The following is a 13,422-nucleotide window of genomic DNA, read 5'->3' as shown; positions in this document are numbered from 1 at the left end:
AATGTTTACCTTAAGAATAAAATCATCAATTGAAGTCTTTTGGCTCCTGTTTGTCTTGTTTTTTGTAAAAGGTTTACACTTTATTTAGTCTGAAGTCAGTTTAACTTAACTGTTTCTCTTTCTTGCTTACGGCTTTTTATTAAAAGGTCTGTCTGAAGATTTACTTCAAAGTCAACTTAGCTAATGTTCAGTTTGAATATGTTTAAGGTCAGCGGCTCTCAACCTTTAAGTGGCAACACTCCAGAAAAATCAGTTTGGTATTCAAGACCACCCCTCAACTTAATTACACTGTAGCTACACAAGTGTTGCTCCAGTGTTGTCCTTTGTGGACTTTCTCCCTTCCCAGTGGATCTTTTTTTTTATAGTAGGTGAAGTTGTGCCAGAGACCCTGCAACAACTTCAAAGTGTCAAAATGGGGAAAGGTTTTTTTTTTCCTAGTGAGATCAGAAATCATGTGAACACACATTCAGTAAAATCTATGTTAAGGCAAAGTCATGTCAGATTTCAGAGGGGAAACTAATCCCAACAGAGAGGAGTGAAAAATGAAGGGAGATATGGGAGTATAGAGACATTGATGTTTTAAATGACCTCATTACTCGTTATCAAAGGGTTTTTGCGAGTTGTGTGTTCTGTATTTGAAACCATTCCTTCATTTTGGTGGGACAATGTGATTTGTGGTAATGAAGTTGCTAACATAAGGGCTTATTTTAAGAAATGTGATTACACAACTGAGAGCAATTGTGACAGGAAACCTCAAACCAAGTCAACTTTTTCTTTCGTCTTAAGTCTTACATTTGTCCTCTTTGTGTCAAATAGTGACATTTCAGAGTGTTGAGTGTTTGAATCGGTGGCTTTAATTCATAAAGGTCACTGAGAAATTACCAAGACAAAGGGAGAAAGGCTGCATCGTTGTGACTGATGCGGAGGCATATTCATGTGTCCCCTCTGGATGGTTTAACTTCATTATTTAGTCATATGCAGAGTAAGCGCAAGGAGAAGCTCAGCGGAGGAACGCAGCCAATCAGGTGGATTAAGTAATGGATCCGTTTGCATCAGCAGAGTGACCTGAAGACTCCACAGCGTCTCCAGATGTTTTTTTTTACTGCCAGATGATGTCAAACCTGCCGATATCAAGAAGTGTGTTTCCAAAAGTGACCAACAGGAGGAGCCAGATTCTTAAAAATACACAGTTTTATTTTATCACAGAACTGTTTTCAAGCTGCAATACAAGGAATATTTTATTGGCTGCCGCCGTACTCCCATACACAGACCAATGTGTGCTTTTTACAAACATACGGCTGGTGTTATGAATACTGTGTACATGTAAAGCAGACTTTAAAACAAAACAAAACATCAGAAGGCCACAAAAAAATGCAAAGAAAATATAACACTGATGGGCAAAAAGGCCTTTAACTCCCCAAACTCGACTAACCGAGCCAGAGTTTGAAAAATTAGCTAAAAAACTAGGGATGCACGACACGGCACGATATACATCAGGCCAATAATGGAACATTTATATGATCCGTTATCGGAAAATAATTGAAGTATTGCTGATAATTGGAACTGATAACACAACAATGATGTTGCTGCGGTCATGACAAATGTGTAAACAAAAATGTAACTACGTGTTTAACAAGTGTTCGGAGAGGAGGGGGAAAGTTTAACACAATAAATCTTATTAGAGCGATGAATAATAAACCATCCATCTTTGTCTTTTTACCCTCAGAGGAACATAAACTACAGGTTATAGACTTATTTTAAAAAATATGGTATCGTATTGGCCATGAGAAGATGGTAACAATCCTTATCGGCTGAAAACACCCACATCGTGCATCCCGACTAAAAACTACTTCTGATATAAAACCTATCTTCCATGAGAACACGTGTAATTATGAGAGATGTCTCCAAATCTCAGTCACGATGGCACATTTCATGTCACTGAAAGCTGCATATTTTTCTCTTTTTGTGCTGCGTTCAAAAACACATTATGGCAAGAAAAAAAAAAGTCTGCCCAGGAAGACACAAACTGTAAAAACTTCACAATGTGGGATCAGAAAATGACATTTCTGCTTCTATCTGGCAGATGAAGACAAACTGAAACAGACTCACTTCATCTAAAACTACAGGAGAGACAAAACGCCACGCACTATGACAATGAATACTCAGCTGTTAGTGGCCCAGATTATTGATTAAAATCTCGTCTGTAGGATTTAAATCGCCCTTACAATCTTTATGAAGCTCACACACACACACACACATACACACACACACACACACACTTGACCCTAGAGGAACTAGAGGGAGCAAAGCGGTTTATACTCAGCCGCCTGATGGATCATGGTCTTCATCATTTCCCCACGTTGTCTTTATGTATTTGGTTTGATCAGAAATAAAAGCTGCAACAGTTCAGAGTGATGTAACACTGCTTATCAAAAAAAAAAAAAATCAGTTACGTCGAGGGTCACAGTTTACAAAGAGATGGGTTCTACTTAGAGGTTGACATAGACGAGCCAAACACCAGAATCTAGGAGCCTCGTTTATAAAAACGTATTTAGAGTTTATTTACACACCATCAGAACTTCATTTGATTACTAAAGAATGTGACTGTGTCAGAGAAAGAAGTGTATAACTTAACAACAAAAAAACAATATTGCCTTTTTTTTTTTTTTTTTTTGAATGATTTTGTGCAAAAGCTCATCTAGTGAACGAGGCTCCTGGATGCTTTGTGTAAAGTCCGTCTTCATCAACAGTGTCTGAGCTCATCATTTGGCAGTTTCTTCTACATGACGAGTCGACTACAGCTGATCTCGGTTAACACTTTTGGTTTTGATTTGTTTGTTGCTCTTCGCACTCCTCAATTTGTGTCGGAGAAGCAACCAACTTGATCAATGGCATCAATTAGGAAAATAAACTATTCAGTAACATGTTTCACTGTTTGAGAAGAGTCTCTACCGCTCGCGTCAGAAGACCGCGACCCTTTAGTCTTCTGGTCTGTGCTGTCTCCGCTCAGCTGGAGGTTGTTGAGGAGCTCTCCCCTACAGAATAATGACAGGGAAAGCATTTGAGGGCAGTTGGTCTAATCTACATCTACTGAAGGGTCTGCTGGGGATTCTAGATCATGGCCCGGAAAGCAAACGAGACCGCAGCGCCCAGCGCCAAGCCAAGGGACAGGAAGAAGGCCATGATGGCCCCCGCCGTCTCTGCCTCATGCTGTGCCACCTTCCTGTTTAGAGACAACACAGGGACGAGATTCATTAGGAGGGACTGGTTCATCAGTTCACACAGTGCTGTTTGTGGTGAAGTACAGATATGGACTCACTTATAGGAATAGTTCAACATTATATGAAATATGACTTCATGTTCTTCACAAGAGTTCAGTGCTCAGTGTTGTCTGTGGGGGTTTAACAATTATATGACTTTTTTTATGTTTTATGTTCAAGTCTTTGTGTGTTCTGCATTTAAAATACTTCTCCTTGGGACATCATGGTTAAAGTCCACCACTCTTTTTTCTGAGATAGTCAGGGATCAGCCTAAAAGACTGGAGGCAGGGGACAATGACTATGTCTGATGTTTGCCTACCAGCACCTCTGAAGCTCAGTAGTTTATGTTTCACCTCACCTCTCTTTGTCCTTCTGTGTGCCACTTGCTTATCTCAAACGTTTATCAGATCTACTTCACACTTGATGCCCCTCTCTCATTGGTGGTTGTGGTCTGACTCAGAGCGTAAATAATGTAATCATCCAGATCTAAATCGTAAAAATCACACGTCTGATATAACCAGAGCGACTTTGTATTCAAACAAAAGTGTGGTTTGGGGTTTTGGGGGGAGTAACAAGCTGCAACAGTTTATTGACAAGCAACACTTTATCTTTCCGATCAACTTTGTCCAGTACCCAGATGTTTTTGCTGTTCCAAACATCAAATTCAAAGATTTTTCAATGACTTCCCCGGCCGAATTCCCCTGGAGATCCTGTAGAGCTTCAGGCTAGCTTCCTCCCCTGCTTCTGGTCTTTATGCTAAGCTGGGCTAATCCACACAAGGGCTCCATCCTAAACCTAAAAAAAGAGAACCCCTTCCACAGACATGAACATACAGTGAGTGCTTGAAGTACTTACTTGGGTCCAAAGCACATGCAGAGACTGGCCAGGTATCCATTGGAGAAGGAGAAGAAGATCATGAAGATGATGTACAGTGCGTCATGTGAGAACCACACGGGGAGGTAGTAACGAGGCTGGACGTTACACAGCATGAAGAGAGGGATGAAGACGACTCGCAGACCCACCAGGACAGGAAGCCAGAAACTGTCTTTACCCGGCTGGAGACAAACAGAGACAAACATTTAACTTGTTTATTATTCATTATATATTATTTTTATTAACAACGATGTGACATACTTTTGGATATTTTAATTTCTCTGGTGCGGTGATATACATGGCTGTAGTGTAGACTTTCAGAGATGAATCTTTGTTATACATGTATTTTAAATGTAATCTTTCTTAATCTCAACTGTTTTACAGTTCGGTGCAACAAAATTTAAATTTAAACTTATGTTTTAACAAGTTCCTCTGGAGAGATTTATGAGCTCATTTCTTCCTCTCCGTGTATTTTAATTTTATAACTTGTATGGCTAACAACTGTAATTTCATGAGAGAAACACATTTAAAGACACAAGGGACCAAATGACCTGGAGACACAAAGACCCTCAGTGAAAGCGGTCACGATCCTGATCAGCGTCGTCTTATGATGATAAATAAACTCACATGGTGCTGGAGCAGCTGACTACTGTTATCTGCCCTAATGTACCGAGGAGCCGCACTCAAGAGCAGGTCAGGCTGGTTTAGCCGACTGTACTCAGTCTGCACTGAAGGAACTGATTCAATTTGGACCGCAGGAAATTGGACTTGGGTATTTTCTCGAAGAGGTTTTAACAGATCTGAGTTTATCCATTGAAAAGAAGAGGCCAATCCCTGGAAAATAAAATAATGGCAAACTTGCAGCAGAATAGATTTTGGCCAGAAATGATTTGACGATAATGGACACACTGCTCAGGGGACTTTTCACCAGATGTACATGAGGGAGAAGAAGACTGAGCAAACCTTCAAAATAACCACAGTCACAACTCTCTGACCACAAAACCACTTCCTTCACACACACACACACACACACACACACACACACACACACACACACACACACACACACACACACACACACACACACACACACACACACACACTCAATTCTCCAAAACAAACCTCTGATCTCAGCAACAAAACTCGTCTCCTTTATTTTCACACAGACTGAGAGACTGATGCATTTCCACCGTTCCACTCATGACTCATTGATGTATTCCCGTGTAAACATTTTATTTGGCCGGAAGCTTTCATTAAAGCATAAACAAACATGTCTGTTGTCCACGGCACCAGGCGCCTGCCAGACAACAGCAGATCACACTAAATATTTTGATGGCCACATTTTAAATGGACACTATGAGGCTACAGTGTTTATGAAGAGGACCTTTCTCATTGGATTAGTTTGTTGATCGGCCTGTGAGAGGTGGCAAAATTTGTCACTACAAACACAAATGTTCTGTACTTACACTCCAAATGCTTTTGTTTTACTGTTTTGTGTATTTTTTGTCTGATGGCAATGTATTTTTAGTGGAAGCACACATAAAAGGTAATCATCAGGCAGGAATGACATTTTTGTCATCACAAAAACTGCAGAGAACCTGACAGTTAGTTGGGACCAAGCCTGTGAACTACTTAAGATGGCTCTGAACCCAAAGAGGAAGCCCAGTCCTTCAGAGCAGGTTAAAAAGACTGAGCTCTGTTTTGTTGTTACTGACCCACATACAGACGGCCGTCAGACTCCTGCCAGCCCAGTCCATCACGTTGAAGAGGAGGAAACACGATACAGGGATGAAGTAGTTCTCTGAAAATGGAGCGAGACAAACAAGTTGTTGTTAGCAACAAGACTGCAGATCTAAATACCCAACGTCTGTGGGCTTGAAAGGTGGAGCTAAATAAAGTTTAAAGCTTTCTCCCTCATGGAGGAAGTCAACTGTTATCCGCTTGGATTCACAGACTCAAAAGTAGACCCACAGTCTCAACAGAGAATCAAATCATCCTTAGAGACGTCGTAAACTATGTTGGTGCTGCGATTCATGAAGACGGCTTGAAAACCTGTCTGAGCTACACTGCACACCTACAGGAATGAGGGGGTTTTATTTTAAGATTTCCAGAGGAGATGCTTCTGTGCTTAAAAGGATTAAAACAGCATTTTCAGTTTAAACTACATAGATCTCAAGCAAAGCGACAGTCAAGTCCAATTTAGTGCATGACAAAGACAAGAAAAGGAAAAAGACTGAAGTCCAAGACTGTGAGACATTTGTGCCTCACAGATTTTATCGCTGTCTGTTGGAGTCATTTGTTACTTTTTGGTTCACAGTAAAATTAGGTAAATTAGTTTAACCCCCAAGGACAGTAAACAATCTTGGGTGTGCCTGACTCTCCTGCATTTATTTAGTTTTTCCTACCCTGTTCTGCAGTCAGCATCTCGTGTTGTACATCATTTAATTAAGGAGAACCTGAAGTTTTGGTCTGGCTGATTTTAAAGTCAGTTTTACATTTGTTCTTTCTGACAATGAACATACCAGAAGTTTAAAAAAAAAAAAACGCTGGCCAAGCTTTGGCATTTGTTTTTCCCTTTGTTTACTGTGAACTCAGATGAGGACCTCAGGAAGTAAAGTTTTAGTTAATCTAAAAAGCTGAACTTGTTTTTGTCTACATCTGAGCTTTCCTAAGCAAGTTACAGCCATTTATTAGAATATCATGCAAGGTGTATTTAGTGAAAGTGATCTATACATCTATATTTTATTTACTGATCATGTAGATGTGCCGAGAAAAGTTCCAAGGAGTAAACAGAAAAGGTTAAAGAAAATCATAACAGAGGACACTGGAGCAAAGTTGTTTGCTTTTCTCAGAGAAATATATTATCAACAAATATGAACAAGTGGAAACTACAGAGTCTCTGAATGCCAAATCCAGTCATGTGAGATACCACTCCACTGTACATGAGTTTAAAAGCCTGTGGTTAGCTGCTAGCCGTCTAGGTTTGAGGGTTGAACTAAACATGAAACAACCGCTGTTGCTGTCTGAGGTCAGGAATTAAGAATCTTCCCAGACTAGTAATATCTCAACAGGGGCAAAACCCTGGCAGCCATCCCGCTCAAGTAAGGGATTATCAAAGTTTCTGTCTCACTAACTGCTTCAGCAGTGCAACTTTGAGGATATTTTAGATGTGCAGACTCACCCCAGACGCCTCCATCTGCTACTGTGGACTTGACCTCGACTGTGACGGCTGGGAATGTTCCAATGGTGACGGTGAAGATGAAGCAGACGGACAGAGCCATCACCCAGATCTGATTATAGAGCACCAGACACAAATATCAATATTATGCAACCACTTTAATCTCAGTCATACATGTAGAAGGTAGAAAAAGAGGTCATGAAGAGGAAGAGGAAGTAAACATCTACAAATACAGAAAAGCAAAAAGTGAAGTGTCATATCAGCCTCTGTTCACCTGTTTGAAGATGTTGATCACAGACACGCTGGGTCTGGGCTCTTCGTCCATCAGACTCACCACCGGTCGCTTCTCTGCAGGACTTTCTGCAAAAAACAGTTCTGTCATTATGCTGGTCAAGTGACACCAAAAACAAAATACCATCATTGCCCTATTTAAGTGGGTTGTTTCACAAACTGAAACACACATTTTCAGTGGGTTTGTCTTCCATTAGCAGTGTGTAGTAAACAGAGTAGGCCTAAGAGAGAGAGAGAGAGACGCTAAATGAAGGCACATCTGGCACAGAGTGACTCATTATGATAGCATTTTAATATGATAAAGATTTTTTTCCCCCCAGAAGTATGAATTCTCATTTTTTTAAATTGACTATTTTAGATGACTCACAGTTGGAGTTCTTTCGAGGCTTGGAGAGAGATTAAACTCTCCTGACGTAATCACCCGTATAACAGATGAGTCACTTTGTTAGAAAACCTGCCTTGTTCTTCTTCTACCTCACCACAGAAAAATGTAGCAGAAAGAAGTTAAGTGCAGCTGCAATGAAGATTTCAATAAATACATTTAAAAAAATACCAAAAAAAAAGCTTGAATCACAAAGGTTCAATAGTTTTGTTTGCACTCTCAGACAAAAAAAAATACAAAACTGAGTGGCAAAGTTTTTTGGCCTGCTCTGCATATGAAGAAACCAAAGCACCAAACCCCCAGCGTTTCTTGCAGTGATACAAAATTAGACAATTTACAGCCTTAATATTGTTGATTTTATTTGAAGCCTTTTCAGAATTTTTAAGGAACCTGAGAATCCTTTAAGTTATTCAAGTGACTAACTTGTGTTCATATTGAGGATGTCTTTCAAAGAAAACAAATAAGACAAAATGGGGGAAAATACTTGTGGTAGCAGCTGCTGACCCCACATTATAACTCACATGGTCACAATATTTTTTTGCATGTTAAAACTAAGATATTCTCTAATTTTAATGCCGAAGACAACCTACAAGAAGACAAAAGCTTGTGTCCACAGCTCCATCTTCAATAATCATACCTTTTTTTGGGGGGGGGGGGGGGGAGTGGACCCTAAATATCTGAGCAGGCCTGTGAGCACTGTTTGTACCTTTTCTAAGCAAGTCCATCTTATTTTCCTCATCAGCAGAGGGTCTGGATCCACCACTCTCTGTATAGTACTGGAAAAACTCCTGTTGATGAAAACAAAATCCATACTGAGTCAATTTCACTGATCTAGCAGAGCAGAGATAAGGGTACAGGGGAAAGGACATCATGTTCCCTGAGATGCTGTTTATTCCCACTGGATGGGTTTTCCAACACCTCACACACAAAGTCCAAAGACAGAACTTTTATAAATCATTTATCTAAAAGCACTTGAGTCTTATCTTAAGTTCACACGGAGCTTTCCTAAAAGTTAATAAGCGCAAGATGGCACATACTACAAATCAGTTTTAAACAAACACCTCATGATAAAAAACATTAGGAGGAACTCTGTAAAGCATTGTTAAGTTCAGAGAACATGAGGTCTTACCATTCTGGGCAGAGCGAGGTAGGACATTATGGCCAGCAGAATAACAACACAGGCTGTGATGAAGTAGCCAAAAGCGCTGTCCTGCAGGGCTGAGCCGCCTACAGACAAAGACAAGAGAGTCATGAGTGGTTTTTTAAGACATCATATATATTGATATAACTCCATAGTTTTCTTGTGGTTCACAGCTTCAGTCAGTATTCCTAAACCAGCAGCAACTAGGTCCCAACATGAGAACTCAAGGAATATCTGATCTGATCAATACTACAATCAGGTTGCCGTAAAACCTGTGTATGGTGAACATACTGTAGCACTCTAGTCATAGCAGCATAGTGAAGCACTCTGTAGACTCTGAAGAATCCCTAATGGCAACACAATGCTAAATGTTATTGATGATATTGTTAAACCTTTCTAACAACTCAAAGTTTAATAGCTTTCATAGATTTATAGCCTCATCAGCTAAAGTTAGCATAATCAAATGCTCTACAAAGGTGGAATTTGTCCAACCTGATGCAAGCTGGGATCAGCTCCAGCCCTAACGTGACCCTGACCAGGATAAGTGGTTATGGATAGATAGATGGAAGGATAGATGGATAGACAGACAGACCCTGATGCAGTTGAAAAGCCAAGCAAATAAACCATATTTTGGTCACAACAAGCTATTTGACAATCAAACTGATAACGGCTAAATTACAGACGCATCATGTCGTCAAGAGAAAACTTTCACAACACAAAGGACTTCCAAGCAACTATTTGTCTTTTCATAATTCTGTCTGTAAGGTTAAATTTAAAGAGAAGACAGTATAATTTCTTATCAATCATTACCCATCTGGCTGAACTTTTACCAAAACAACATTTATCACTTAACACATTGAGTATCAAAGTTTTTACAAATTGTAAATTTCATTATGATCTATTAATATATTAATTGTTGTGGCTCTAATAAAAGATAAAAGAGGTGAACAAGTCCTTGATGTGTGGGACATACTGGCCAGTGCGCAGATCATGGAGAAAGCAGCGAAGGCGCCAGCGAGCCCCTGTCCGCTCATTATGGGAGTGGTGTAAGAGGCAGGCAGAATCCCTGCCAGCCCGAACAGACTGCCCTGAAGAATCGCCCCGAACGCTGGGGAGGAAACACAAATCAAGACGAGGATGTTAAAGAATTTCTTAACTTGTCTAGTGTCAAACAGAAAAAACACCCCGCAGCAACAGATACATAACAAAAAGTTTGTATCCTGTGTTTTGCATGTGAAAGCAATTATTTTTCATGGACCTCTTTAAGCACCATCTTCTTGTCTTTTCTATTTATCTCACTTTACACAAAGTTTTGACTGATAAGTTTCTTGAGACAAACTTGCATCACACCAATGGATTACAACCCGTTATCGAGCCACGCTGGAATTTAATTACTGTAGCTGCAGAAATCTAACATGTTTCCACAAAGCGGAATGTGCCGACGTCGATATCAAAGCCTCAAGGTCACGCCATCCTCCCCTCCAAATCAAACATGATGGGCTGTTCCTTCATGAGGACCTGGGGGTCAGGACCGGCCCAACGGGGATAAGGAGGGGGGTGAGCTTATCCCTGCTGCTCAGTGAGTCATTGTAAATAAACAAAGGCTGTGAGATTTGCAGACTGTGCTCTGAAGCTCAGTGTGCTATGAGAGAGTGGAGGATTTTCCCAACACAGTGGATGCAGAAGATGAGAAGACACATGGAAATAATAATTTGCATGTGGAAATGTGGCCGAGGCAACCCCTAAAGTAAGGCACGCCAATACAAAAGTCCTGCAATAGATATTCCCTTCATGTTCATTTTGGATGCCTTTGTGTTTGACATTGTGTTGTTGTGGATTTGTATGGTGTTATTATTAGGAGGCGTTTCCAGTATTAAGTCTGTTATTAATAAAAATGCAGCCTACTGTCGGACTGCTTCCACAGTTTCTGAGAAATCTTGAGACAAACACAGTGAAAGGAACAAAGAAAGTCATATAAAAAAATAAAAAAATCCACTCCAAAATTGAAACACTTTGTCAAACACATCACAACCTTCATAAAAACAGCATTAATGGCAGGCCTTTTGCATTCGACTGCGTCAGTTTTAGCCAGGTGTAACTAATAACGTGACAACTAAATGTATATCAATAACATGTCAAGATCTCTTTTTACAGTTTTAATTTTACAGAAAACATGAAGCACTAATGATCACAAAGTAAACCTATTCCAGCACACAATATAAGAGATGTAGAAGATCACCTTGACTTGTGCATACCTGAGTGTATGTGTAACTAAGCCGTTTATACAAGGAGTGTCAAAGAGAACCTCCACATAAAAGGGTGCCTGGTATTGCTGTACTCGGAACAGCTTGGCAGGAATTTGACTCATTTAATTTAGTTTCCTTGAGTAACAGAGACTTCACATGGGTGAAATGTATTGGTATAAAAATGGCGACACATGTGGATGAGAGCAGTACAGCTGTACAGAGAAATAACCTGTTACAGGTTGTCTGCTCCTGCCAGCTGCTGCAACTAAATATGTTTCTCCTAACAATCACATTTTACAGGACTGATACATCACAACTGATCAGTTAAAGCAAAACACATCAAAACAAACCAAACTCATGAGATGAAACCAGCTAAAACAGCGATGACAATTCAGTTGCCAGTTTCTTTTTTACTGCACACAGCCATGGTCAAATGCTCATCCTGTCTAGTAGGCTAATTAATGAAAGGTGTTCTACTTGTGTGTCTTCTGTTTCATTTGTTTTACCTTTTGATTTTGCGTTCTGAATGACTTTCCTCACTTTGACAACTAAAATATAATGAAACAATACTAGTTTTACATTTAGAAACTCACAGTTGATGCAGATAATTTTGATCATTGTGATGGTGAAGAAGGGCAGCGGAGCTACATCAACCTTGACGAAGATTGCAGTTATCAGGAAGACCACGAAGATGACTGTCAGGCTGCCAGATATCCGCAGCTTCTGAGGAATCCTAAATCACAAGAGAAAGAGAAAGAAGAGAAAGAGAAATGAAACATATATTTTTTCATGTCGGGCTGAGTCCAATCATTGAAAACAGATGTTAAAAGTAAATGTTAATATTATGTTCAGGGGGGTAAATGTCCAACTGCTTAGATACATTAGAGAAGTGTTCAAAGAAAGAAGAAAGACAGGATACGTTCTTAAAGCTGACAGAAAGAAAACAGCGGGTTCTACGCAAGAGTTGAATTATGATTAATTTTTCAACAGAAACAAAAGAGAAACATTATCCGGTAATGAGGCAAGAGGGTCAAGTTGAGATCCTCCCAACAGAAATGGGAACATAGAGGGTGTTGTGTCATTTCATAATGAGCAGTGCCTTGTTCTTCAAAAGAGGAAATGCTAAAATAATAGAAAACTTGAGGAAGCGAGGCAAAGCAGAAAAAAATAATAGCATTTGAAAGAGACACAGGGAGAGGCAGAGAAGTAGATGGGGGGAAGTCGAGAACATAAATAGCATTCCTGGGTGTGTTTGTGCAGGGGAAGAGTTGGCCGTGGTCAGGGTCCACCCCAGATCTCTCTCAATCCGACCATAATTAAAGCAAACATGCTGGAGGCATACAGACATAAGTTCACATAACAGGATTATGTTACCTGCAGTGGCATGGTGTGGCCAGGGGGTGCAGATAAGCAGGAGGGTAGGCAGAAAGAGCGGGAAAGTCAAGATGTAGAATTTCTCTCAAAATTGTTGAATGTGATGTTTTGTCTTTATAAAATATTAACTCAAATTCAGTTCTACTGATCTATTCAAAATACTACAGCATATATTGTGTCAAAAGGACACCAAAGCATCTTAAGACTAAGACTTATGTTCTTACTGTGGTCCCTTCAACTCTGTTTGCTCACTTGCCCAATATGCAAACACGATATAAAATTTGCCCTATGGGATTTAACTCAGTGGTTCCTGTAGGTGGCCAAGTGTTCATACTAATGAATAAATGTATGTCCGTATGGAGCAGGGTGAATACCTCTGGTGTATGAAGGAGTTGAGGCAAGTGAAGATGAGCAGAGGCACCATGGCACAAAGTGTCATCACGTTGTTGAACTTTGACTCCAGCACATTGCGAGTGTCAACGCCCACCGAAGTCCCATTTGCTGTGTGATTGGAGGGGGCATCTTCTATTGGGTCCCTTAGTCTACTCGTGAAGTACTTAAGGAAAGGATTGAAGAAAACACACATTTGTTATGATGGTTACCAGCACTTGAAACTCAGCAGTAACAACTGAATTAACTGAATGACTGATTAATGAATATGGAGTATGTGCTATAAG

General features: G+C 40.1%; 1 protein-coding gene across 5 annotated transcripts in view; it reads right to left on the bottom strand.

The window, feature by feature from the left end:
- Positions 1-1,760: 1,760 nt before the first annotated feature.
- Positions 1,761-13,422, bottom strand: part of LOC119033719 (equilibrative nucleoside transporter 1-like) — a 37,301-nt gene continuing 25,639 nt past the window's right edge. For all 5 annotated transcript variants that reach the window (XM_037124152.1, XM_037124148.1, XM_037124149.1 and 2 more), the window contains exons 4-13: positions 13,120-13,301; positions 11,965-12,104; positions 10,099-10,233; positions 9,114-9,211; positions 8,691-8,772; positions 7,586-7,671; positions 7,315-7,423; positions 5,849-5,934; positions 4,116-4,315; positions 1,761-3,223 (exon numbers count right to left, since the gene is read on the bottom strand). In XM_037124152.1, coding sequence (XP_036980047.1) covers positions 3,112-3,223; positions 4,116-4,315; positions 5,849-5,934; positions 7,315-7,423; positions 7,586-7,671; positions 8,691-8,772; positions 9,114-9,211; positions 10,099-10,233; positions 11,965-12,104; positions 13,120-13,301 — 1,230 coding nt within the window. In that variant the 3' untranslated portion in view covers positions 1,761-3,111. The remainder of the gene's footprint in view (positions 3,224-4,115; positions 4,316-5,848; positions 5,935-7,314; positions 7,424-7,585; positions 7,672-8,690; positions 8,773-9,113; positions 9,212-10,098; positions 10,234-11,964; positions 12,105-13,119; positions 13,302-13,422) is intronic.

The sequence above is a fragment of the Acanthopagrus latus genome, chromosome 15 (genome assembly GCF_904848185.1).
Source record: "Acanthopagrus latus isolate v.2019 chromosome 15, fAcaLat1.1, whole genome shotgun sequence".
In the NCBI taxonomy this organism is placed as follows: Eukaryota; Metazoa; Chordata; class Actinopteri; order Spariformes; family Sparidae; genus Acanthopagrus; species Acanthopagrus latus.
Note: the sequence above shows the minus strand (reverse complement) of the source record. Positions and strands in the feature narration are given on the sequence as shown.